We start from the raw sequence: 24604 nt of genomic DNA on the forward strand, positions 1-24604 counted from the left end.
TATTTATATGTCTGCCTCCAGAGAAGCAGGAGGAGGACAACACACACACACACACACGCACACACACACACACACGCACACACACACACACACACACACACACACACACAGAAGGATTGTTTCTGACCTATGGCTACTGGTCTGACTCAATCCAGGACAGACCTGTGGAGGACCTACCTGAACCCAACGTGCATGAATTCATTTTTAAAAACAGGAGGACCCAAGGACCCGATCCAAAATGGACCCCAAGTCGGCACCCAGGAGGATCCTGATCAGACGCCAAACCACCTCAACTGGCTCCTTTTGATGTGAAGGAGCAGCAGGTCTACTCAGAGCTCCCTCCCAGTGTCAACCAAATCCCAAATGGACCTGTGGACTCTAGGCCACAGTCTGAAATGGACTTGAGATGAGGCTGAGGAAGGTCAGACCCTGTTAGGTACCCAAGGACAATGGACTTAATCTGAAATGGACCTGAGGACAGCTGGTCTAAACAGTGCCGGGTACCTTTAAAAGAACAGATTTTTAGTGTTTTGTGTTGTTGGATATTGTTCCTGTCTGCTGCGTGTTTGTGTCTAATAATAACAGAAAGTATTATTGAATCTTTGAGTCCTGAAACTGAAACCGCGGTGACGTCCTGCTGACAGAAATACATCCTGAAGATCACATTTCCTCTTACATCACCTTCTGTAAGTCACACCACAAGTTCAAGTGACCCACCATGTCGCCTCCTTGTTAGACCAGCATCAGGCTTTTATTTTTCTGCATTTCCCCTGAAGACAAACGGACAGAAGATTTTACAGCTGTGATTTGATCCAGATGTTTGTCTGAGGACACAAAGATTTCAGCCGCAGGGGGTTTCAGACATCAGATGGAGAATTACAGTTAACAAGTCCAACATGTTTACTGTCGGCGGCTGCACTCGATCTGTCGTTATAGAAGTAGCATATGGAAGCTGAGAGCCGCTAAGTTCTTTTCTTTATCCCATTATCTGGATTTTCTTCTAATAACAGAGCAAACAAACAAAACATAAGGTTGTTTTTGAGAACAGATTATAATGTGTCATCTCGGGAAAACAAAAGGTCGTTTGATAATAACTCTTTATATTAGATCAAGAAAACAAAACATTATAACGAGAAAATAACTTTATTTGTTTCTTGATTATCAAGAAACAAATAAATCATCAGTCATGTGACGATTTCGATCAATCATCTGAGATCAATAATAGTCGTAGTTGGCGTTGTCCAACGTCCTGAGGCCCGACGGCGGCGTTCTCGTCGTAGTGATGCTGACATCCCTGATCGAAGGAATGCCATTGGTCCAGGTCAGGACAGGTCCGCCTCCAGCCTCTGAAACAACAACAGGAAGTGTTTACTGATGGGGTTAGGGTTAGGGTTAATAATAGTTAAATAATAGATTTACAAAATAATTCTCTTGCTTCCTGTTTCTGGAGCGTTCAGCCATATCACAAAGTCTTCATGGGGATGAACAACACTTTTATTACGCTTCTAACTGAGCAGATATACATGAAGATATATACGGTGGAAAGCTCTGTATGTAATACAGCAGAGTCACCGTCAAGCAAATCACACTGCTGGAAGCTGCTGCAGAGTTTTGATTGGCTGTTTGTTAGTGAAATGCACCCTGGGAGTCGTAGTTGAGAAGGAAATAACTGAACATGAACCTCAGCATGTTAAACGTTGACGCCTCATCATATCCCATGTTCATGAACTGCAGGCTCCACTGCTGAACACCTGGCCTGCTGCGGTCCCAGATGTTCCTCCTGGACATGCGTAGTCTGTCCAGGAACCCGTTAGCCTGATCGGGTACCGCCCACACCACCCGGGGCCCCACCTGTGGCTCTGCTCAGGGGCCCCATCAGTTCGCTCTCTGACCGACACACCAAGAAGTATTAGTGTGGATTTTCAGAATAAAAGCTGCGGTCACTGTGAGTGTGAAGGTCAGGCTGACTGCAGCATCCCTCAGGCTTCATCATCCTCATCCTCATCAGCTGATCTAAATACAGATGTTGTGTTTGTCAGCCAGCTGAGGCTCGCTCATCACCGCCATTCTCAACAGGAAGTGTGAAAACCTAAAGTGTGATCTTCCTGCAGGCTGATCTGAGAGCAGCTCTGTCTTTCACTCGACTTTGACCTCCTTTGGATGTTTTTAACATCTGAAATATGAGGAAGAAATGAAATCTCGAAAATAGAAAATCAATAATCAATAATCAAATCAAATGGAAAAGATAAATTGACAAGTGTAACTTTCTGCTTCAGTGGGACGCTTTATTATACATTATATTATAATATATAATTATTATATATTGATATATTCTATATTATAATATATCATAATATACTATATTCATGTGAGCAAACGACAAAATATTTATTCAGATATGTTTAATCAGAGGTTATTGTTGATCCGTATTATCTATTCGAACATCTGACCTACGTTTCTAACTAACAGCTCGTGTTATTGACTTCACTCCAGAGATAAAGGATTTTCTTTCTTTAAATCTGATTTCTTTAATATATTCAATATTATATTCTTAAAAGCGTTCAGTCGTCTGCTGCAGGATAAACTGCCACATATTTGTACATATTTATGTATTTAGTTATTATCAGAATAAATGCACAGATCATGAGTGTTTTAACATTTTGACTCATTGATTCATTTCATTGAGTTGTTTTTATGCTTTAAAGTATTCATGTTCAACTTTATAAAACTGTGGTGGAAAATACCCAAGTACATTAGTACAATGTTGAGGCTCCTGTACTTTACTTACTGTACTTCTACTCCACTACATGCAATAACTGTTATAGTTACTTTGATTTTACAAACAAAACTTTGTCACAGGTGTTCTCAGGTATGAGGCTGATTAGACCAATCAGGTTGAAGCTCTACTGGGATTTACAGGAGGTCCCACTGAATCAAACTAATGAGGACACAGATCCAATTCTAACGTGTTAGCCGTTAGTGAGTTGTCACTATGTCACCGAAAACCAAATATATAACCCCCTGAACGGTTCTTTGCCCGCGCCTCTAATGAAACGCCATGCTGTGATTGGTCTATGAACTGTTCTCTGACCACGCCTCTAACGAAACACCATGTTGTGATTGGACAATGAACAGTTATTTGACCACGCCTCTAATCAAACATCTGTTCATGTCACTGAGCTGTAACTCTGGTCATGTTTGATCAAACATCTGTCTCTAAGTGACATGAATAGATGTTTGACTTGTTACTGTCTCTCGCTCTCTGTGAGCTTCTTCTCAGCAGCGTGAACACTTGATGAAGAGAGGAAGAGATGAAGAACAAGCAGCTGTTCATATTGAGAGAAAGATCAGGAGGACATGTGATGACTCCTGCTGGACGACAAATGTTAGTCTTTAAAGGAGCCACCAAGCAGAGACGCTGCCCCCTGCAGGTTGCTCTGAGTCACTGCAGTAACAAGTCAAGTAGTGAGTATTATGATGCAGTCAGGATGTACTAGATAGTAGCACTGATGAAAACTTTAGTGTTATATTTCTGTGCTGCTCTAACAGCCTCCAGATGTTGAACCAGGGATTTGCTCCCATTCAGACACCAGAGCATCAGTGAGGTCCAGCACTGAAGACGGGGTTCAGGTCTGGGCTTTGCGCAGTACATCCAAGTTCTTCAACACCAAACTGGGAAAAACCATGTCTTTATGGACAACAGCGTCCATAAACCTTTGTCCATATACTGTATCTGTCAGCTGAATCAGCTCAGTAGTCCTGACCTGAGAAAGACAACAAACACACTCACAGTAACTTTCTGCTTTTATTGGAACAAGAGCCAGAATTCAAAACTCAACATGACAGAAGGTACAAGTCAACGGCATCTCCACCATTTAATGATTACAGCTTCCATCTTGAAAGGAGTAGAAGCGGAAGAAGTTTACAAAGTAAACTAGAGAAGGCAATTTTGAAGAAATTGCAGTGTGAATGCTGAAAGCTGACAGGCTGATACTGACCCGGATTTCTGGCTAATAGAGTTGAATAGTACCAATAATGTATAAAAGATGTGGAATATTTGAAGGATTGTTGAAATGCTGACGCTAAACTGGATTGCTGGCTTCATGAAGAAGCAGCTGAATGAGTATGAAGAGTCTGAAAAGTGGAAAATGGTCTAAATACAATGAATAGGATTGAAAAGTTGAATAAACCTCACATTACATTAAAAATGTGGAACAATGAAAGGTTTGAATGGAGTTTCTAGCTGAAAATACGAATAAAGAGTTGAGACACAAAATGGCTAACAGTGTGAGTTTTTCTTAGTACCTGTATGTTTGTGTGTTTCCAGGTGCAGTCAAAGGTTGCCATGGTGATGGTAACTGCTTTGAGACTCTTGGGATTTGAATGTTGAGTAATACCCAGAATGTGAGGAAGATGTGGAACATTTCGATGTTTGAATGGAGTTTCTAGCTGAAAATATGAACGAGCAGTTAACTTGAATATTCTCTTGGTAGAAGAACATGTCATGAATGTTTTCAGCATTTACACCAAAGAGGAACCTCTTCAATCACTTTGAACAAAGTTAATTGATTCATTTATTACAACGACCTGAAAGATTTCTATAACTGTGATCCTGTACAGACTCAAGTGATCAGGAAGAGACTCTCCCTCCTACAGAGAACACAGAGACACTGAGGAACCAGACCAGAACCTGAACCCAAAGCCAGGATAAACAGGTTCAGTGAATGTGGTGTTGAAGGTGTGGAGGTGGATCAGTGTGTCAGAGGAGACTCTGTAGAAGGACAGAGTGCCAGCAGGACAGTCTACATACACTGCTACTCTGCCAGAGACAAAGGAGGAGGAGGAGGAAGAGGAGGAGGAGGAGGAATAGGAGGATGTTCTTCTGTTATTGTACCAGACAGAGTAACCATCATCAGAGCAGTCCAGACTCCAGGACTGATCATTCCATCCAAACAGACAGTCTTCTCTTCCTCCTCTCCTTCTGATTCCTCTGTAATTCACTGATATAGAAACTCTTCCTCTCCACTCGACCTCCCAGTAACAGCAACCAGTCAGACCAGTTCGACACAGCAGCTGAGGCCAGTCAAACCTGTCTGGATGATCAGGATATGACTGATCCTCCTCCACATACGACGCCTTCCTGTTGTTGTCAGACAGTCTGATCTTTTTGTTCACTGTGTTTGTGTCGAGTGTGAGTTCACAGGAATCTGATGGAGAGAACGAGACACAATACAGCTGCAGTTATTAATCTATCATCTGTTCATTATTGACACTTTGATGATGACATCATGATCTGAATGAGTGATGTCACAGTCTGAAGACGGTTGAATGTGTGCTGCTTTGTTTTCATGAATCAAATGAAAGACACACTTACACTTCCTCAGACCTGGTCTCAACCATCGGACTCCAGCAGGCTCCACCCTGAAAGGAGGAGGGGATCAGACCAGCACATCCTCTTTCAGCATGGACACATGGACATTACACTACTATGAGAGGAATGTAATGTCCATGTTTACACAGTTATGTTTTTCTGAATTCTGAAACTGACTGTCTGTGGCTGCAGCAGGCCTCTTCATACCTGAGAGTGTCCAGTCTCCAGTGTGGATCCTCCAGTCCAGCAGACAGCAGCGCAACTCCTGAGTCTCCTGGATGATTGTAGCTCAGGTCCAGCTCTCTCAGATGGGAGGAGTTGGAGCTCAGAGCTGAGGCCAGAGAAGCACAGCCTTCCTCTGTGATCTCACAGCCTGACAGCCTGCAAACACACAAAACAACAGACACAAGAACCTTCTGTGAACAAGTGACGTTAGGTTTTGTTTTTTGTTCAGGTACATTTTGGTCCAGATAAAAATTTAGAATAAATCTTTAAAATCATCTGTGGTATAGAAACTAATTCTGAGTCTAAAAACTACAACCAGAGTTTAGTTAAAGGTCTTTTGACAAATCATATTAGCAGACACAAACCTACACTTTTAAATGATCATCAGTTAAATGGGTTAATGAATCCTGACCTGAGAGTTTCCAGTGTACACTGTGGACTCTCAAGTCCAGCAGACAGCAGCTTCACTCCTGAATCCTGCAGGTTGTTGTTACTCAGGTCCAGCTCTCTCAGACTAGAGGACTGGGAGCTGAGAACTGAGGACAGAGCTTCACTGCTTCTCTCTGAGAGGTTACAGCCACTCAGTCTGGAGAGACAACAGAAAGGAAACAAATAATAAGTTATTTATTTTTCTCTGCAGTTGAAAGACAGCAGAGTATTTCTTGATGAATAAATCCCACTTACAGAGCTTTCTTGGAGGTTTTGACCACTGGCAGCAGCCTCAGAAGAGACTCCTCTGAAGCAGAGTATTTCTTCAGGTCAAACACATCCAGATCTTTTTCTGATGACAGTAAGATGAAGACCAGAGCTGACCACTGAGCAGGAGAGAGATTATCTGTGGAGAGTCTTCCTGATCTCAGGGACTGTTGGATCTGCTCCACTAGAGAACGATCATTCAGTTCATTCAGACAGTGGAACAGATTGATGCTTTTCTCTGCAGAGGGAGTCTCCTCAATCTTCTTCTTGATGTACTCGACCGTTACCTGATTGGTCAGTGAGCCACTTCCTGTCTGTGTCAGCAGGCCTCGTAGAAGAGTCTGATTAGTCTCCAGTGAAAGACCCAGGAGGAAGCGGAGGAACAAGTCCAGGTGTCCATTTGGACTCTGTAAGGCCTTGTCCACAGCACTCTGGTAGAACTGTGTCTCTCTTGTTTCAGACTTCTGGGAGGTTGGTTGTTCTTCTGACAGCAGATTGACACCAGAGTTGATGAATGTCAGATGGACATGAAGAGCAGCCAGAAACTCCTGAACGCTCAGATGGACGAAGCTGAACACCTTGTCCTGGTACAGTCCTCTCTCCTCTTTAAAGATCTGTGTGAACACTCCTGAGTACACTGAGGCTGCTCTGATATCGATGCCACACTCTGTCAGGTCTGATTCATAGAAGATCAGGTTGCCTTTCTGCAGCTGCTCAAAAGCCAGTTTTCCCAGAGACTCAATCATCTTCCTGCTCTCTGGACTCCAGTGCGGATCTGTCTCTGCTCCTCCATCATACTTTATGTTCTTCAGTTTGGACTGAACCACCAGGAAGTGGATGTACATCTCAGTCAGGGTCTTGGGCAGCTCTCCTCCCTCTCTGGTCTTCAACACGTCCTCCAGAACTGTAGCAGTGATCCAGCAGAAGACTGGGATGTGGCACATGATGTGGAGGCTTCGTGAGGTCTTGATGTGGGAGATGATTCTGCTGGCCTGCTTGTCATCTCTGAATCTCTTCCTGAAGTACTCCTCCTTCTGTGGGTCAGTGAACCCTCTGACCTCTGTCACCATGTCAACATAACCAGGAGGGATCTGATTGGCTGCTGCAGGTCTTGTGGTTATCCAGAGGCGAGCAGAGGGAAGCAGGTTCCCCCTGATGAGGTTTGTCAGCAACACATCCACTGAGGTGGACTTTGTAACATCAGTCAGGATCTCATTGTTGTGGAAGTCCAAAGGAAGTCGACACTCATCCAGACCGTCTAAGATGAACACAACCTGGAACTCTTCAAACCTGCAGATTCCTGCCTCTTTGGTTTCAGTAAAGAAGTGATGAACAAGTTCCACCAAGCTGTACTTTTTCTCTTTCAGCACATTCAGCTCTCTGAAGGTGAATGGAAATGTGAAGTGTATGTCCTGGTTGGCTTTGTCTTCAGCCCAGTCCAGAGTGAATTTCTGTGTTAAGACTGTTTTCCCAATACCAGCCACTCCCTTTGTCATCACTGTTCTGATTGGTTTGTCTCTTCCAGGTGAGGGTTTAAAGATGTCTTCTTGTCTGATTGTTGTTTCTGGTGTGTTTGGTTTCCTGGATGCTGTTTCAATCTGTCTGACCTCGTGTTCATCATTGACCCCTCCAGTCCCTCCCTCTGTGATGTAGAGCTCTGTGTAGATCTGGTTCAGAGGGGTTGGGTTTCCTGCTTTAGCAATCCCCTCAAACACACACTGGAACTTCTTCTTCAGGTTAGATTTAAGTTTATGCTGACAAACTGGAACAGGATGTTCTGAATGAAGACACAACAAATAAGATCAATAAGTGATTTATAAAGAAAATATAACTATTTAATTCCCCTAAAGATTGCATATATAAACATATTTCCGTCCATCTCTTGAGACATTAGTAAATGTCCCATTTATCCATCATCTTAAATCTGTAGAGAAATCCTCTTACTGCTCTGCAGACAGTCAGCCAGCTCCTCCTGCTTCATTCTCCTCAGGAAGTTCACTGTGATCTTCCGAAATGCTTCTCTGCTGCTCTTCCTCTGCTCTTCCTCCTCACCGTCCAACACCTCCTCATCCTCCCTCTGACTCTCTGAGCATTCTGGGTAATCTGAACTCAGAACCTTCTGGATCTTCTTCAGCTCGTTCTTCACAAAAGTGACAATGTTTTCCTCCAGCAGCTGGAACAGAATATTACATGAATGACACAATCAAACTAAAATCATGGAACCAAACAAATCAGATCCATGTTGGACAGACTGACAGTCCACTGGTCTAAAAGTGCAGCATGGAGATTATTGTGAACAGAATAGATGTAAAAGTACTTGTTGTACATGTACAGACCATAAATATGGAGTCCAGGTGTGTTTGATGCTGCTGGGCAGGCTGACCACTGGGAACCTCTGAGCTGTCCTGGTCCACTCTGTGGAGGAGTCATGAAGAATGAGCTCACATTATGTCTGTCCACACAGAGACAAACACAAGCTAAATGTCCTTTGAGTTAAAGTGTTGATTACAACATTGAGTCAGATGGTTTCCCCTGACATTCAAGTGTTGGTCATACTGCTGATCCCACTGTGAATCAACAGCCCAGTCTGCATTTCTGTGCAGCAACGCTCAGCTCACACAAGCTAACTGGATGCTACCTGTCCAGTGTAAATTGGTAGTGAGTCACAGTGAACTTGTAGCAGGTGAAATGAGAGAAACATCCAGAACACCAAAGAGAAAACCAGAGAATACTGGATCAAACCAAAGCTAAGGGTGATGTCACCCTGAACTGTGTGTCAAATGAAAAGCAGAATGTACTTTCCTGAGCTACATGTAAGCAAACAGGTACAGGTGTTGTTTACAGAAGTTGGTTTGGCTGGAATCAGGGTTAGCCTTTGTTAGCAGCTTAGCATCTGTTCGCTTCAATAAAATCTCTGTTTTGTAAAAAATGTTCAACTGAAGTCAAGAGTTGAAGACTGGCTATACTGGGCAGCTTTCAGATGTGAGAATATAAATGTATGTGAAGAAGAACAATGCTGAAAACACAGGTTTATTAAAACTTATCTGGATAAAAAAGTTAAAACATGAATCAGCAATATTTTAATGTTATTAACAGCTGATCTCTTTGCAGCAGACGGTTGTCGTCCTTTAAAGTTAATGAGGTGATCATCGAAAAACAAATTAATTGACGCTTACATGTTCGGTAAAAGTCTCCCTGCATAAAATATAAAATATATATACTAATTAAGAATTAAATGCTACTAGCGACTTACTTTTTGAAATCAATAATAAGATCCTTTGACCAGTCACTCTTGAAGGACACACAGCTGGGTCCAGGTCCTGGTTCAGGTCCAGGAGAGTCTGGTCTCTGCTGCTCTGGGCTTCAACACAACACACACAGAGCTTTGAGAGTGAATAATGATGGTGGAGTGATTTGAGTGCTGAGCTCTGACATGGAGAAGAGTCATGGACAGTAAGAGATCCTCATCTCACCTCGGAGCTTTGGTCTGGTTGTCATGGTCCCCACGCAGAGTGGTTTTAGATGGAGGGACTCCCTCCTCTCTGTCCTCACACTGACTCATGCTGCTGAACTCACATCCACATCAGCTCACACACACTTTCGTCTGGAGAGGAAACACAAATCAGCAGCAGATGACTGAAATCCTCCTTTACATCATGCCTCCTGTAAAATATCAGCTGCTCCTCCAGTGATTGGCTGTTATTTCCTGTTTCATATCAGTGTCGGTTGAATGCAGTCAGACAGAGGAAGCTGCCATCAGCTGCTGTAGTTCTGCTGTCAGTCCACTAGATGGCGTCATGAAGCTGCAGTGAAGAGCAGCACACACAATGATGGAGGACCATTTACATTCAGGACAGAGATGAACTGATGTGGTCTGACAGAAATGGTCTCTCCATCTACAGTGTCCCTGTAAAAACAGACTTGATGCAACAAGCTACAGCTGATTATTATTTCACACCAACACCTGGCATTAAGGCTCCAGAATAATAACATTACATCATTTCACCATCACTGGAAATAATAACATCAGTTCTGTCCCTCCCTTCAGTTGCTCTCCATTATTGCAGTTCTCCTCCCATCCACCAGGTGTCCTCAAACTTCTCCACCTGCCCCAGTCTCCTTCCTCTCTCTCTCACCTGTTCCCACTTTCCTCATTAGCCCTGCAGTTCATGTAGCAGATCCTCAAAGTTGCTTTTGGTCTCTTGTTACCTGCCTGATCTTTTGGACTTTGGACCTGTTTCCCTGTTTGGACTGTGTCACGACTCTGTAAGTGCTGAACCTTTACTTGGTCAATAAATCCCTGAAGTGTATCAGTCTGCCTGGTGGTCTGCATTTGAGTCCTGTCCCAGTTGTCCTGCTCACACCAGCTGTGATTCATATTGTTTCTCAGAAACTTTCATGAAATTCATGAAAAAAAACATGATAAACAAAATAAATAAGTTCCCAAACTATGGAAGTATTCACATCATTTAGTTGAGTTCTGAAAAATAGTTTTCACCAAGAAATTAACTAACGAGAATGCTTTGAGAAAACACACAACGTACATTTATCCAAAAGAAGGAAATCTGAAAACAGAATCCAATACTCTTCATCAGCACCTGCAGTTAAAACTGGCTGCTGCTGAATCTGGGACCTCTAATCCGGCCCAGGACCTGATGCGGACAGAACCCTATAAACGGAACAACTGACTACAACATGTTCATTAAATGACAGATGTGCTCATACAGAACACACGAGCACAGTGCTGCTTCATACTGTGGCTCCTCTCTGATGATGGTGATGATCCTGTGGAGATTTACAGGCTGTATTTCAGTTTCATTTTGACAGAATTAATAATAAATCAAATCAATGATGAGTTTGTTTTAAAATGATTATAAATAATAAATCTTAATAAACTTCATGTTGTGAACATCTGATGGTTGATTTATGATGTTGACGCTGTTCCTTCAGTTGTTTCATATTTCCGGTAAGGTTGATGACTTCCTGCAGTAGACGTGATGCACATGATGCCTGTGTTTTTATGTATTTTCATGTTGTTTGTGTTTCTTGTTTTCTGTGCTTACTGGCAAAACTAATTTCGTTGTCTATCATTGACAGAGCATACTAGCCAATCAGAAGCAAGGGAGCGCTGAAAGCCCACCCACCGATGAAAACGAAATTAGTTTTGTCAGTAAAAACAGAAAACATGAAACCGAGCTGAATTTGTGTGTTTTTGTCCAAAAACACGACCTGTTTCTGGTTCTTTGTTCTCTGAAAGAACAAACGGTTAAAACGTACCTTGGTCTTTTCCCGACCTCGGGCTGATCCCTCATTCTATGGTCTAAAATCATGTTGAAGACCGTTTCAACAGTGTTTTCATCAAACCATCGCGAGTCACTGAGCTCCCGACAGCTCGAGTTACCGAGTAAAACATTTAAAACGTGTTACTTTACCTTCAGCCTTAGGTTCACAAGAAGAAAACTGTCTGCGCCACAACGAAGACAGAAAGTGAAAGTTAAGTTTAAACCGGAAACACGCAGAGAGGCGCGTGGGCGTGGACATTTATCATATCTGATAATAAGTTGTGATAAAGTCGCTGTTTAACGGCAGCATTGAAAGATCAAATATGTTCATTTGTAGTTCCAGAAAGCAGCTTTAGTGAGTTTGAATCACGGAGATATTTAAATGTATAGAACAGTGGGAGGATGAACAAAGAACTTTTCAAATTAAAAGTCAGGACTGAGCTTCAGACTGAGACCTGAAGATAAAATCATGTGATGCACCGAAATACAACAAACCTGATCTCAAACATCTGTGTTTCAGAGACAGAGAGGACAAGGTCTGGCCTGAAACTGTGGACGAGGTGTGGACTGAAACTGTGGACGAGGTGAGTTTGAGGTCTTCTCTCTCTGTCAGCATTTACAGGCTTCAGCTCTAAAATAGACGTGACTGATAACAGAGATTAGAAAAGCAGCTGTAGGCAAAGTGGGTCACAGTTGAAATACTTCAACTAGTTCAACTTAAAGTTTCATCATTTTACTTCTTGACAGACTGATTTCATAACTTCCTGGTTGTTGATTTATCGTTAACATTTTGTGCTGCAGAAACACTGAGAGTCAACATTATCCTCTGAGTCTCGTGCACGTTTGTTGGCATGTGAACATGCAGCCAGACACATGCTGAGGTGGGGGGGTTCGCGTCCGTTGAGCCTGCAGCCTCAGACTTTAGAGACGCGAGACCAAAAGATGATAAAGGACAAAATAATAAAACTCACATCCAGGTGAATACAGACTGCTGTACGGTAACCATGGTGACAGTGTCAGGTGTATCTGTGTGTGTGTGTATAACTGTCTGTCTGACTTCAGTCAGCTGTTGAGAGTTGTCTCAGAGGTCAGAGGTTACCATCAGGATCCAGTTTCTTCCTCCTTTTGTCTCTCCGTCTAATTAAAGATCTGGATCTGGTTACTGATCCAGTTCAAGTCGATGATCTCAGACACTTTAAATAAACTTTATTTCTGAAGACAGAATGAGACTGTGTGTATATTGTATACAGTACACTTCTTCTTATAGTTTAGAGAATTAAAGGTGGGCAGAAGACAGACATACCTGTAGTTCCGGGTGACCTCCGTACATCATGTGTGAACTGAACTGTCAGTAAAGGTGGAATATTTAAGGCGGTAATCTGATGTGTGTTTATCTGTGGCACTGTTCACACTCCATACAGTGTGATGTGACATGACCTCTTCGTCCTCCTCACTTCCACAAACAGCCCTGATAACCGCCTCAGTCTGTTTCCCAGCATGCCTCAGTCCAGCTGGGTCACTCTCAGAAACATGAGCCCCCCTCTTGAACAGAGCCACTCTGTAAAAATAGCCCCCTTTTACAGAGGACTAAGTAAGGCCAGGAGGCGTTCACTGACCCCGGTAAATATAGGAAAACATGTGCACCACTAAATACAGACTCTGAGGCTGGGAAAGTCCCTGAGAAATGACGAGGACAATACAGAGACAGAAATAAAACTTTATTCACGCTTTCAAGAGTCACAGCAGAGTCTGGGATCCAGTGCAGATTTTTTCCCCTGGTTTTCTTTTTTTATATAACATTTGAGGCTGGGGGAAAAATGACATGGAAAATACAGAGTTAACAATCAAAACTTTATTCACACCTTCAAAAGTTACAGCACAGTCTGAAATCAAGTTCAGAGTTTTCAGTTTCACAGTCCTGAACACGATCAAGGAACTCTTTCTAGACTAGACTTCATCTAGACCTGAATGACGAGTGAGAAAAACATTAAAAAGTAGAAAAGTAAAAAAAGTCAAATACAAAAACTTTCCCGAAAGATTGCACATCTCCGTTTCCCCACGAGAACCTGAAGGTTCTGAAAAGGCAGCAGCTTCCTGTTACTTTCAGTCAGCGTCCTGGTCTTCCTCCAGTCAGTCTTTCCTTACTGTTGTTGCTCTCTGTCGGCCTCCTGGTCTTCCTCCTCGCCCCCCTGTCTGAAGTCCATGCGAGCGAGCAGTGCCTCGGCCTCCTGGGTGTCCAGGGTCAGGTGCTCCATGCTCTCGTAGCCCGGCTCGGGCCTCTGCAGCTGGGCCCCCCTGGCCGTCTGCTGGGCCTCATCCTGCAGCTGCTTGGCGGTGAGCAGGAACTCTGCGGCACTGCAGGACTGCATGCTCTGCGACAGCTTCTCCTGCAGCTGGTTGCTGAGCTGCAGCTGCTGCTTGTACTGGTCTGCCAGGTTTCTGAGCGCTGACACTTTCTGCTGCTCCACCTGGCCGATGTGCTCTAGCAGCTGGCCTTTACGCTCCTCCAGGATGGCATACAGCAGGTCGAAGCTCTCGCCCAGCCGCCTCTTCTTCAGCTCTCCGTTCTCCCGGATCAGCTTACAGGTGTCGTCCATCTGCGCCATGACGGCCTGGACGCAGCTGTTTCCTGCTGCCAGCAGCTCAACGGCCGAGCACAGCTCATTCTTCTGGCTCTGGTAGACGGCGTGCAGCGGCGACACCTCGCAGTCTTTGTGCTGCCCGAACACCTTGCACATGGAACAGGTGGGCGTCTGGCAGCTGACGCAGTAGATGTTGATGTGTTCGTCCTCATGCTCCTTACACTTTGGCTCTTTGGTGTCTTTGTCCTTCAGGGGGGGTTCCTCGCCGTCGCCCGCCCGGGTCTCCTGCTGCTGCTTGTAGATATCGATGATATTCTCCACCAGCAGGTTCCTCTGCAGCCCGTAGACGCCGTGCCGGTCCAGAACCACCTCGAAGCGGCAGGTGGGGCAGCGGAAGGTTCCCCCAGAATAGTGGTAGGGGTTCTTGGACTCATAGAGGTCATTGGCGCAGCTGCGGCACAGGTTGTGTTGGCAGGGCAGGATCACCACCGGTTTGGTGAACATGTCGAGGCAGATCGGACAGCTGAGCTGCTTCTCCAGACTCTCCATGGCGCTGACAGGACGCACCACCTGACCCGTCTGGATGTCCATCTTGTTCTTCTTGTTCTGGTCCTTTTATGCTCTCTGTGACTGTCTCTTCCTCTGTGGTTTAATTCAATCTGCTGGCGTCAGAAGTGCCCCAGCCTTTATACCCCCGGGGGAGGGACACCCGACCCCCCCCCCCCCCCCCGGTAGGCTGTTTGTCACAGTGATTCAGAGAAAATAGACTCCTAGCAGCCCCTCCTGCTGCTGCACATGCCTTACTGAGGACCAGACCCAACCCCCCAGACCCCCTGACACTACCTGGCCCTTTCCTCTGTGAGAACACCCCCCCCAGACTGTAGAGACCTCCAACAACATGTTGCATGAAGTCTGTTTACACGTCACATGTTGTGTCTCTGACTGATCAATAAATTCATATTTATAAATATTTTATATTCAAGTCAGTAGAAACTTCTTTTTAACTTCTCCCAAACATTTGATCTGAAGATTCATATTCATCAGATCTTATGGTATTGATCCGGTTTTTATGTTGTACATAAATAAAAACACATGAACGTGTTCAAGACAAATTGACCAAACAACAAAATAAAAGATGTCTTTTGGTAACTCTACATTATTGTGTGTGTGTGTGTGTGTGTGTTGGAGTGTATTTTAATGTGTGTTACACAACAGCAGCAGCAGTGTGTCCAGTAAACAGTCATGCGGACTGTGGAGAGCAACATGTTCAACAAACAGCTGCAGCAACATGTTGTGAGAGACAGACAGGTCAGAGAGACACAGGTCAGACAGAGACTCTGACGAGCTGCTGGTTTGATTTTTGTTTTTATTTGAACAAAGTTTTTCAGTTCAGTTGTTTGTTTCTGCTCCGTCAATTTATCTCATTTTAAATCATTCAAACAGCTGAACCTCATTCCTCCTTAAATCTGTCTTTTTACCAATGAAGTTCTGAAATGGTTGATGGTGTTTCACTCTTCAGCCACAAGGTGTCACACTTCACCTGTTCTTGAGCCTGGAGTCCTTGAGAAGATTACGGGATCCTTGAAGAGGTTTCATGAATCCTTGAAGGAGTCATTGGGGGCATTCTATATGGCCTTGAGGTATTTCCATAAGTCTTTCTGTGGTTTATATAAGCTGTGAGTAGGTTCCAGGAGGGAGTTCTGGGGTTCCTGTAGGAATTTTCCAGGGGTCTTGAGGGGGTTTCCCCAAGGGTCCTTGGAAAACTGCTAACGGTTCCTGAGGAGATTCCAGGCGTCCTCAAGGAGATTTAGTTGTCCTTGAGTAAGTTCCAGGGTCCCTAGAGAAGGCAATGAGGTCCCTTTTGTGAAGGAGTCACTGAGGTGTTTCAAGGATTTTTGAGGAGGTTCTAGGAGTCCTTGAGAAGGTTGTGGGAGCCCTTAGGGGTCTTAGAGTTCCAGGAGTCTATCTGGATTCTCTGTAAGCCTTGAGGAGGTTCCGGGGACCTTGAATTGGTTTGGCGTCCTTGAGGAGGTTCTGAGATGATTACTGGAGCACGACGTGAGAAACGCAGAACAGTGGGGTGAGGCGCCTCAACATGTTCTTCTGTTGTAGATTTTCAGGCAACTTCATCCTGAGATTCCTCACAGCCGGAGGAGCGTGAAGAAAACGTCTCCATCACCGTCTTCACCACCAGCATCGTCTCTTCTTCTCAGGTTTCAGGTCTGATTTTAAAAAAAAAAAAACAAAAAAAAACAAAACAAAGATCTCTGCTCTGATCTCAGCCAATCAGACGCCTGGACTCCAGGTAACCATGGAGACGGTGAGTCTGGTACAGGATGTGAGGAATGTGCTGACAGTAAACATGACCTCACACAGGGTCAAAGGTCAGCAGAGAGCTGATTATTCACAGAGGGGTGTTTAGTTTGTTCACTCTCTTCTTCTGTGGTGGTAAGCTCCAGCAGGGTCAAAGGTCACGGCTCCTGATTTAAAGTCTAACACTGCAGACACACAGTCCACTCTGTACGGCAAATCTTTATAATGACTTTATATATAAGATGAAATGAAAAATATCACACAGCCAATCAGCTGCTGAGGCAGGTCCTCATTACTGAGCACGCTCAGACTGACCCTGTTGTCCCTGTGACATCAGCAATTGGTTCTTATCGGACCTCAGATGTCCTCAAATAACAAGCTGCAGTCTGTCTCCCTACAGACAGAAAACCATTCAAAATATGCTCGTTTCTTCTTCCACTGGTCCCCAGGGGTTCCAGGAGTTCTTGAAAAGGTTTCTTGATCCTTAAAGACCTTTCTGGAGGTCTTTGAAGAGGTTCAAGAAGTCCTTGAAAATATTCCATGGGTTCTTGAAGAAGTTCCAGGAGTTTACAGGGGGTGCAAAAATCCTTGAAGTAGTGCCAGGGGACCTTGAAGAGGTCCCAATAGTCTTTTTAAATGGAGGGTTAAATGTTCCTTAAGAAGGTGCCATATGGCCGTGAAGAACTTCTGCAGTCCTCAAGAGATTCCCTGAGGTCTTTGAAGTGGTTTGAAAAGTCCTTGAAGATGTTCCTGGGCCTTTAACCTTTAACTCTGCTGCACAGAGGGACATAGAGGATCATAGAGACTCAGTCTGTCACTCACAACTCCTGTTCAGAGAGCTCAGAGAACTGGAGTTTAAAAAAAACTCTTTTTCAATGAAGTTCTGAGTGGGATTATGAAAGAAAGAATGACTGAATCCCAGAGAACAGGAGTCTTGGGGGTTTAAAAAACTTTTTTCAATGAAGTTTGGTGAGCCCTTGAAGAATCAGGGGTACTAGGGGTCCTTGCAGTGGTTCCAGGGAAACTTGAGGGGTTTCAGAAGTTCTTGAAGATGTCTCGGGTCCATTACGGTCCTTGAGAGGGAAGAGGTTGATGGGGTGTTTAACCAGGTGGCAGAAGTCGTTTCGGAGGTCCTTGAAGAGTTATCTAGGGTCCTTGAGTGAGTTACAGCTAGAGGCATCAGTCATGTTGCTATGGTTACTTACAGTTTCATACTTATTTTAACAGACAATTGAAAGCCAATCAGAGAGCAGGATTTTGATGTTTCCTTCAGACTTGTTTACTTTTTATTCTTAGGCCTGGAGCCGCTATGGTTGTCATGGAAACACCGCTCTGAGTCCAGAATGAGGCCTCTGTGTGTTTTAGCTCCGTGTAATCCCTGCTGCAGATCCTCGCAACTGAGCGCGCTCAGACCAACCCCATTGTTCCTGTGACATCAGACAGCTCAGCAGTTGGTTGTTATTGGACCAGAAGTTCATTTATTTTCTTTAAATCCTCAGATAACAAGCTGCAGTCTGTCTCCCTACAGACGGAAGACCATTCAAAATATGCTCCTTTTACGCTGCTTTGTCTCTAAACTTTATTTCACCACTAAATCAAAGCAGGAATTGTTCTTAATTATGAAACATTACATTAATTATTACAATATTTTCATTTGCAGTTTGGTCTGAACAGTAAGCAGAAATACATTCACATCCAAAAATGTTTCAGGAGTCATTGACATTCCAGTGGGTTCCAGTGGGTTCTTAAGGGGACTCCAGCCCAAAGGTTCTTGAAGAGGTTCCAGAAGTCGTGGAAATGCTTCCAGAAATTCCAAAGAGGTTCCAAAACACCTTGAAGATGTTTTTTATTTTGTTGTTACATTAAACTTCAGTATTTTGAACAACCTATTATAATAGTAACTATATAACTAAAATGTATGAGGTTTTTTTTGTTTGGTTTGAGTCCCCATCTGTTTTCTGACCTCTGTCTGTCTGCAGGTGAACTCACCTGTCCTCTGGTGTTAGTTTTGTGAGTCAGAGTGGCACCTCTGTGTAACCTCACAGCTCTGTGATTGGGGCTGTCACACCTGCAGCTGATGATCACACAGGTGTCTCCTCACACAGGTAAACACTCTTTCATCTAAAACCACCTGTGAACCTGGACAGGTAGAGACACAGTCACAGGGACCAAACTCTATGCAAAGATTTGTTGTTTTTACTGAGAATCAACTGAGACTGAACTTTGTGCTTTCAGCTCGCTTCTCTTCATCTTGATGGAAAGTTTCTGTCCTCCTCCTGCTGTGAAAAACACAGTAAGTCGACCCTTTACAGGAGGAATTTAGCAAGTTTTTCTTTTAAAAGACTGAACAATGTGGGGAGATGTCATGTTAATCCTGATTGGCTGTTTCTACTCGGTTCACTGAACTCTGATTGTTAATCAATGGAGGCAGAACACGATGTATACTTAACTGTCATAATTAAGTTAATTCAGATAAATTATTAATCACATGTTGTTGCTGTTGGTTCGTCATCACGTTAAATAACTCACACTGCTGAAATCTGTCTCTATACCAGTATTTATTTTACACTGACACTTTAAACACAACGCCTAAATTTAATCCAAACAAGTATTCATTAATTATTCTTGTTTTATTCTTTTTCATATATGTTGAATTGTATCTGTAGACACATTTGACATTTCTCATTTAAACTTTAATTACAGAGAAATTAAAATAGTCACTTAACATTTTACACAAACATGAGACACTAAAACAAAGAAAATAGACATTTAAATATATTCACAGAATATAAAATCAGACACTTTGAACATTCCTTCAACATATTTACACGTTTTCTTCTTCTGGTCATCTGCAGCGACATGTGTTGGTATTCTGTGGTTTCGTGTGGTGGTGATACAGATCAGCAGCTGACAGTAAAGTTAATGTATTATCAATACTATCTTGTATTACTGGATATTATTACTTAAAGTTGTAATTTGTTGACGTGCAGCCAGTTTTAGGTGCTTAATAAACTGTTGGGTAGTTTAATAGTGAAACAATGAACCATATCTTATAAACTCACATTAACATGTCTATAAAATCTGAATCTGAAAAGTAACTAAAGCTGTCAGATAAATCTAGTGATGTAAAAGTATAAAGGAGCATAAAATGGAAATACTCAAAGTACAAGTACCAAAATCTCCTGTTAACCAACCAGTAGATTAAAGTACTCCTTGTTTAGCTCCACTTTGGTTGGACATGCAGTCCTGCTGTAAGAAGTGTTCAGATGTCCATTCCCAAGTCTTCTTACGCCAGCACACCAGGAAGTCCACCTGGTCCACACTAGGAGGGATCTCAAGAAGCACTCCTAAGTCTTGAGAAGTTTTTCCAAGCCACAAGTGTCATCAGGGCGCTGGACCAAAAAGGAACCTTAGCTGATTTGGTGCTCCTGAACAGGAAATGATTGCAGCTGCCAGGAGCAGGTAGAAGAAGTACTAACTACTAAGAAGGGTTCCCAAGTCTAAAGAAAAGTTCACATTGGGGTGTTGTCAGTCCCACTGCTGTGTACTTGGCCTCTGAGGCATGCGAAGCAATGTGGTAGTTCCTGCTGAGCAAGTTGTTTGGAGGGAATGTTGCTTCCAAGAGCAACTAGGAGAAGCACTAATAAGTCTTAAAGTGTCTTAAAAGTTCACATCGGGACGCCGTTGTCTATCGCCACCGCAGAGTACTCGGTTTCGGAGGTGTGCGAGCCGTCGATGAGCCTGGCGAGCCCCGTCTTGGTGGAGTACTTGAAAATGAAGGCCTTCATAAGGTCGTAGCGGTAGTCCCTGTTGAAGAAGTTGTACAGGATGGGATTGATGCAGCAGTGGACCAGCGAGAAGCACTGCGTCAGGTGCAGCGCCACATCCAGGAAGTTCTCCAGCCGGCAGCTGAAGGGCAGGACGTTGAGCAGCGACAGCGTGTCCAGCAGGAGGACGGCGTGGAATGGCAGCCAGCACACCAGGAAGACCACGATGTAGGTGAGGATGATCCGCCGGCTGGTGCAGCGCTCATGGTCCGAGCTGGGAGGGATCGCTGCTGCCAGGAGCAGGTAAAAGCCGGTGATGACGGGGAAAGGGATGGCAAAGCCGAGCACCATGAAGCTCAGCTGGACACCCACCATCCACTCCCGAGGGTTGTTGGATGGGTACACCGGCCGACAGACAGCGCCATCAGAGTGCGAAGACTTGACCGCCTGCAGGAAGTAGGTGTCAGGGACGGAGGCTGCCAGCGCCAGCAGCCAAACCAGGATGCAGATCAGCCATCGCACCACCTTCTTCCTGCGGCTGTCGGGGGCGTTGGCGTACAGTGTGATGGACAGGTAGCGGTCCACGCTCATGCAGGTGAGGAAGAAGATGCTGCTGAAGAGGTTGACGCTGAAAACCAGGTGGGTGAGTTTACAGACAGCCTCTCCAAACGGCCAGCGACCGCCCTGTAGCAGCGAGGTCACCCACACCGGCAACGTGGCCACGACGCACAGGTCGGCCACGGACAGGTTCAGGATGTACAGGTGCGTCTCGTAGCGGTTCCTGCCGGAGCGCAGGTTGACCCAGACCACCAGGGTGTTGGCGGCGAGGCCCACCAGGAAGATGAAGACGTAGAGGACGGAGAGGACGTGGAGGAAGGCGGCGTGGCTGACAGTGCCTGAACACAGCAGTGTCTCCACGTGGGACAGGTTGTAGTGGTCGGCGGTGGTCAAGTTTAGCTCCTCCCACAGCTCTATGAGCTCGGAGAGGTCGTTAGCGCTCAGACTCATGATGGCGAGGTCGACTTCACACCTGGAAAACAGGAAGAGACGGATCAGGACCTGCAGGTTCTCGATCTTCAAGTCTGAAGTTGTTTTAACTGAATCAGATTATAAAGGATGACCTCATTATTACATCACTCTCATTTACATTTATATCTTTTAGATTGAATAAGATTTAGTCAAATGTTTGACTTAAATTATTTAGTTAAATAAATTATGCACATTGATCACTGATTATTGATTGATTAATATGAAAAATATCTGAACAGAAGAACTGAAAATAATTGTTTGTGACCGACTTCTTGATAATATCTGCTTTGTGATAAAACTGAATGCTGTGAGACTCGCAGTGACCCTCCATTAACCTGACCACATGCACGCACACACACACAGAGACCACACACAGAGACCACACACGGACGGACGGACGGACGGAGGTCAGAGGAGGTGAAACGATCTGGACATAATTAATAAACTGAAACACTTTGAACTGACAGGAAACAGACAGACAGATGGAACAATAACGTGTGTGTGTGTGTGTGTGTGTGTGTGTGTGTGTGTGTGTGTGTGTGTGTGTGTGTGTGTGTGTGTGTGTGTCTCCCATGCTGATCACAGATCAATACTGATGCAGCTTTAAGTTCATGGTGAGGACATAAATCTGATCTGAGGAGGACATAAAAAACAAAGACAAAGCTGTTTCAACAGAAAATAGTAATAATAAAAATATGAATAATAACCCATCATGACATGGATTTTCATTTAATAGAAAAAAATATGACGGTATAAATATTATGATTATCATTATGTATTAGACCTTCCTACGTTCATCTTTGAAGTAACTGTTCTGTTTCTGTCGCCATTTATCATCATATCTGTGTTGTTTTCAGTTTGTTGAAAAAAACAACCATTTATCGACTGTAAAAGAAGAATACGTTCAGTCCCTTTTGCGCAAACTCAATTGAAAAAGCTCTCAATTTAAGGATTATTGCAATATATAATACAAATTATGAAATAAATCAAACACTGAAAATTTTTCATTTTTCATTAAAAAGTAAGCGTACTGTGTCGACCTGCTCAACATGAAAAGTGCCCTCAGATAACTTCTGTCATGATAAATATACGTTACATAAATAAAATTTAACTGAACTGAATACTGTCCTTTATCTTAAAGTCTAAAAGTTTTGCTTTTAATCTCATAGTTTGGTTGTAAAAAGTAATTTTAATTTAGAGCAGGAGCAGAAGAGGATGGAGGAGGATGTTGAAACAAAAGACGTTTTATTTTTATTGGACTTTTCAGTTTAAAATAAAAACTCAACAGGAGACTTTAAACTGAAAGGTCACGACCTTCAAAATAAAAGTTTACTGTCGAGCTGAAACAAAAAGACAATTAGTGGTTCATTCAGAAAACAGGAGGAGGAGGAGGAGAGCTTAGTGTTTCAAGTAAAAAGATTTTCGGAGCAGTAAAGAAACTAACTATCTGATTTGTCTAATATCAGAATCAGAAACTGTTTATTGCCAAGTAACATACATTACAAGTAGTTTGCCGTGGTCTGATGGTGCTACATTTTGTTTTTTAACATATAATATACATAATGAATCTACATGAAAACTCTCTCTATATAAATCTATAAACTGAATATATATTCTATATAGATTTATAAACTCGTATTTTAATGAACTATAAAAGTCTTATAACTATAACTTCTTCAGCACAGTTGATAACAATGATAAAGTATTTTAAGGTTTTACTTTATTCTGTTTACATTTTAAATATAACGGACGACTTTAAATTTTAACAAACTGCATCTGTCCTTATTAAATAATCTCAATATTAGGTTAGTATTAGAGATAAAATCTTTTATCTTTAACTGCGAGTATCATGATGGTTTTTGGTTGGTCTTGTGGTGTGTTTATGGACTCATTCAGGTTTATGTTACTGAGCTGGCGCTGCTCTCACACACATACAGCGGAACCAGAGCTCCCATTCAATGTTAAACTCAGTTTGTCTGATAAGACGCCTGCTGATCCAGCTGGGATGTTCAAACACAGAGGCTCCTGAACGCACCATCAAAACACCATAAACCACTTAAAGTGCCATAAAAAAAAAAAGTGACCGCGGTTTGTAACGCACCATCAACAACAGCCCCCGTAACACGCTACCATGTACGACTCGCCGAACTCCTTTGAAAGATCTTTAGATTTAAGGATTCTTATCTCATTCACAAACATAAACAAATTACAACACATAATTAGAAATGTCAAAGAATAAACATGATTAATACTTCAATTCGGTCCACATTTCATACAAAATGAAGGGACGTTTGTACATAAAGCTGTAACTTTTAGAGCCAGGTCGCTTTTATTAACACAATTCACGCCATCGTGGGCAGTTTGAAGGACCATAAATCAGTTCTTACAAGTTTTATTAAGATTAAGTGCTGTTTGGTGTAGCACTTGTATGCCGAATACACCAGAGAACACCGATGGTTACTGATAACATTTAACATTTTTTAAGCACGTACATTTGTCAGTATGTGAAAACTCTGAACATGAATTTTTAAAGGGAGTCTGGGTTGATGTCTTATCTACTGAAGATTCGGGTGTGTTCAGTTTTTTTTTGGTAATTTGATTATTTGCAATTCTACGTGGAGTACACTTTTCTGCACTATTATCATGATTCAAACTCTGTTGAAAAATCCGCAAAATAAGGTTTTTATGCTTAAAGCCAAACAAACGTTTATAACACAGACATTAACTTTTGAAGAACAACCATGATGCAGTATTTAATTCGGCTCATATTTCATACACTAACACAGGACCGTCGTACATAAAAACGTCACTTTTCAGAGCAGGATGTGCTGTTATTACGACCCTCTTTCACGGGGAACTTGGAGCAACATACATCATTTAATAGAAGTTCAGATTTCATTAAGATAAAGAGCTGTTTGTTGTATGATTTCTACGCCGAATACATTAATTACATTAATAGTTATAGTGACATGTTTCGCCGTTTTTTCCTACAGAGGAGTGTACAATTGCCTATGAGTCAAAACTTCAAAAATGAGACATTTCTGAAGGGAGTCTGGGTTGAAGTCTTTGAGCAGCGACAGAGAGCGGGACGAATCCGGTTTACCTGCAGAAACATGCGAGATGGAGCCACTATTTAAAGAATTTAAAACACTCACAGGTCAAACAGAATAGTTTTGGTTAAACTCCACAGGTTCCTCTGGGTTAATCCTGGTCCTGAGGCGGGTTAAAGTCCAGTTTCTCCAGCAGAGAGTGCGAGGCGGACTGACCGAGTCCTCCTTTTCTTTGCAGTTTATTAAGCCGCAGAAAGAAAAGAAGAAACGCCCACAGAGAGGCAGCTCC

The 24604-nt window shown here is 43.2% G+C and overlaps 2 protein-coding genes across 4 annotated transcripts; both read right to left on the minus strand.

Moving 5' to 3' along the window:
• Positions 1 to 3792: 3792 nt before the first annotated feature.
• LOC139306568 (E3 ubiquitin-protein ligase TRIM63-like) lies at positions 3793 to 14783 on the minus strand. Of its 3 annotated transcripts, XM_070930465.1 has the most exons (9): positions 9766 to 10159; positions 9546 to 9653; positions 8629 to 8707; positions 8237 to 8465; positions 6281 to 8069; positions 6009 to 6182; positions 5579 to 5752; positions 5375 to 5421; positions 3793 to 5207 (listed from the first exon to the last, which is right to left on the minus strand). In XM_070930465.1, the coding sequence occupies exons 1-9, from the start codon at positions 9852 to 9854 to the stop codon at positions 4651 to 4653; spliced, it is 3246 nt and encodes a 1081-aa protein (XP_070786566.1). In that variant the 5' UTR covers positions 9855 to 10159; the 3' UTR covers positions 3793 to 4650. The 3 variants fall into 3 exon arrangements, with proteins under 3 accessions (XP_070786566.1, XP_070786565.1, XP_070786567.1); XM_070930464.1 differs by lacking the exons at positions 8629 to 8707; positions 9546 to 9653; positions 9766 to 10159 and adding an exon at positions 13720 to 14783 and having other exon boundaries at positions 8237 to 8367; XM_070930466.1 differs by lacking the exons at positions 5375 to 5421; positions 5579 to 5752; positions 6009 to 6182; ... (3 more) ...; positions 9546 to 9653; positions 9766 to 10159 and adding an exon at positions 13720 to 14783 and having other exon boundaries at positions 4868 to 5031.
• A 5320-nt stretch (positions 14784 to 20103) lies between these two features.
• On the minus strand, positions 20104 to 24466 carry ackr3b (atypical chemokine receptor 3b). The gene is made up of 2 exons (XM_070930708.1): positions 24421 to 24466; positions 20104 to 21266 (listed from the first exon to the last, which is right to left on the minus strand). The coding sequence occupies exon 2, from the start codon at positions 21242 to 21244 to the stop codon at positions 20138 to 20140; it is 1107 nt and encodes a 368-aa protein (XP_070786809.1). The 5' UTR covers positions 21245 to 21266; positions 24421 to 24466; the 3' UTR covers positions 20104 to 20137.
• Between the last annotated feature and the right edge of the window lie 138 nt (positions 24467 to 24604).

Source organism: Enoplosus armatus, chromosome 24 (assembly GCF_043641665.1).
Source record: "Enoplosus armatus isolate fEnoArm2 chromosome 24, fEnoArm2.hap1, whole genome shotgun sequence".
Classification (NCBI taxonomy): Eukaryota; Metazoa; Chordata; class Actinopteri; order Centrarchiformes; family Enoplosidae; genus Enoplosus; species Enoplosus armatus.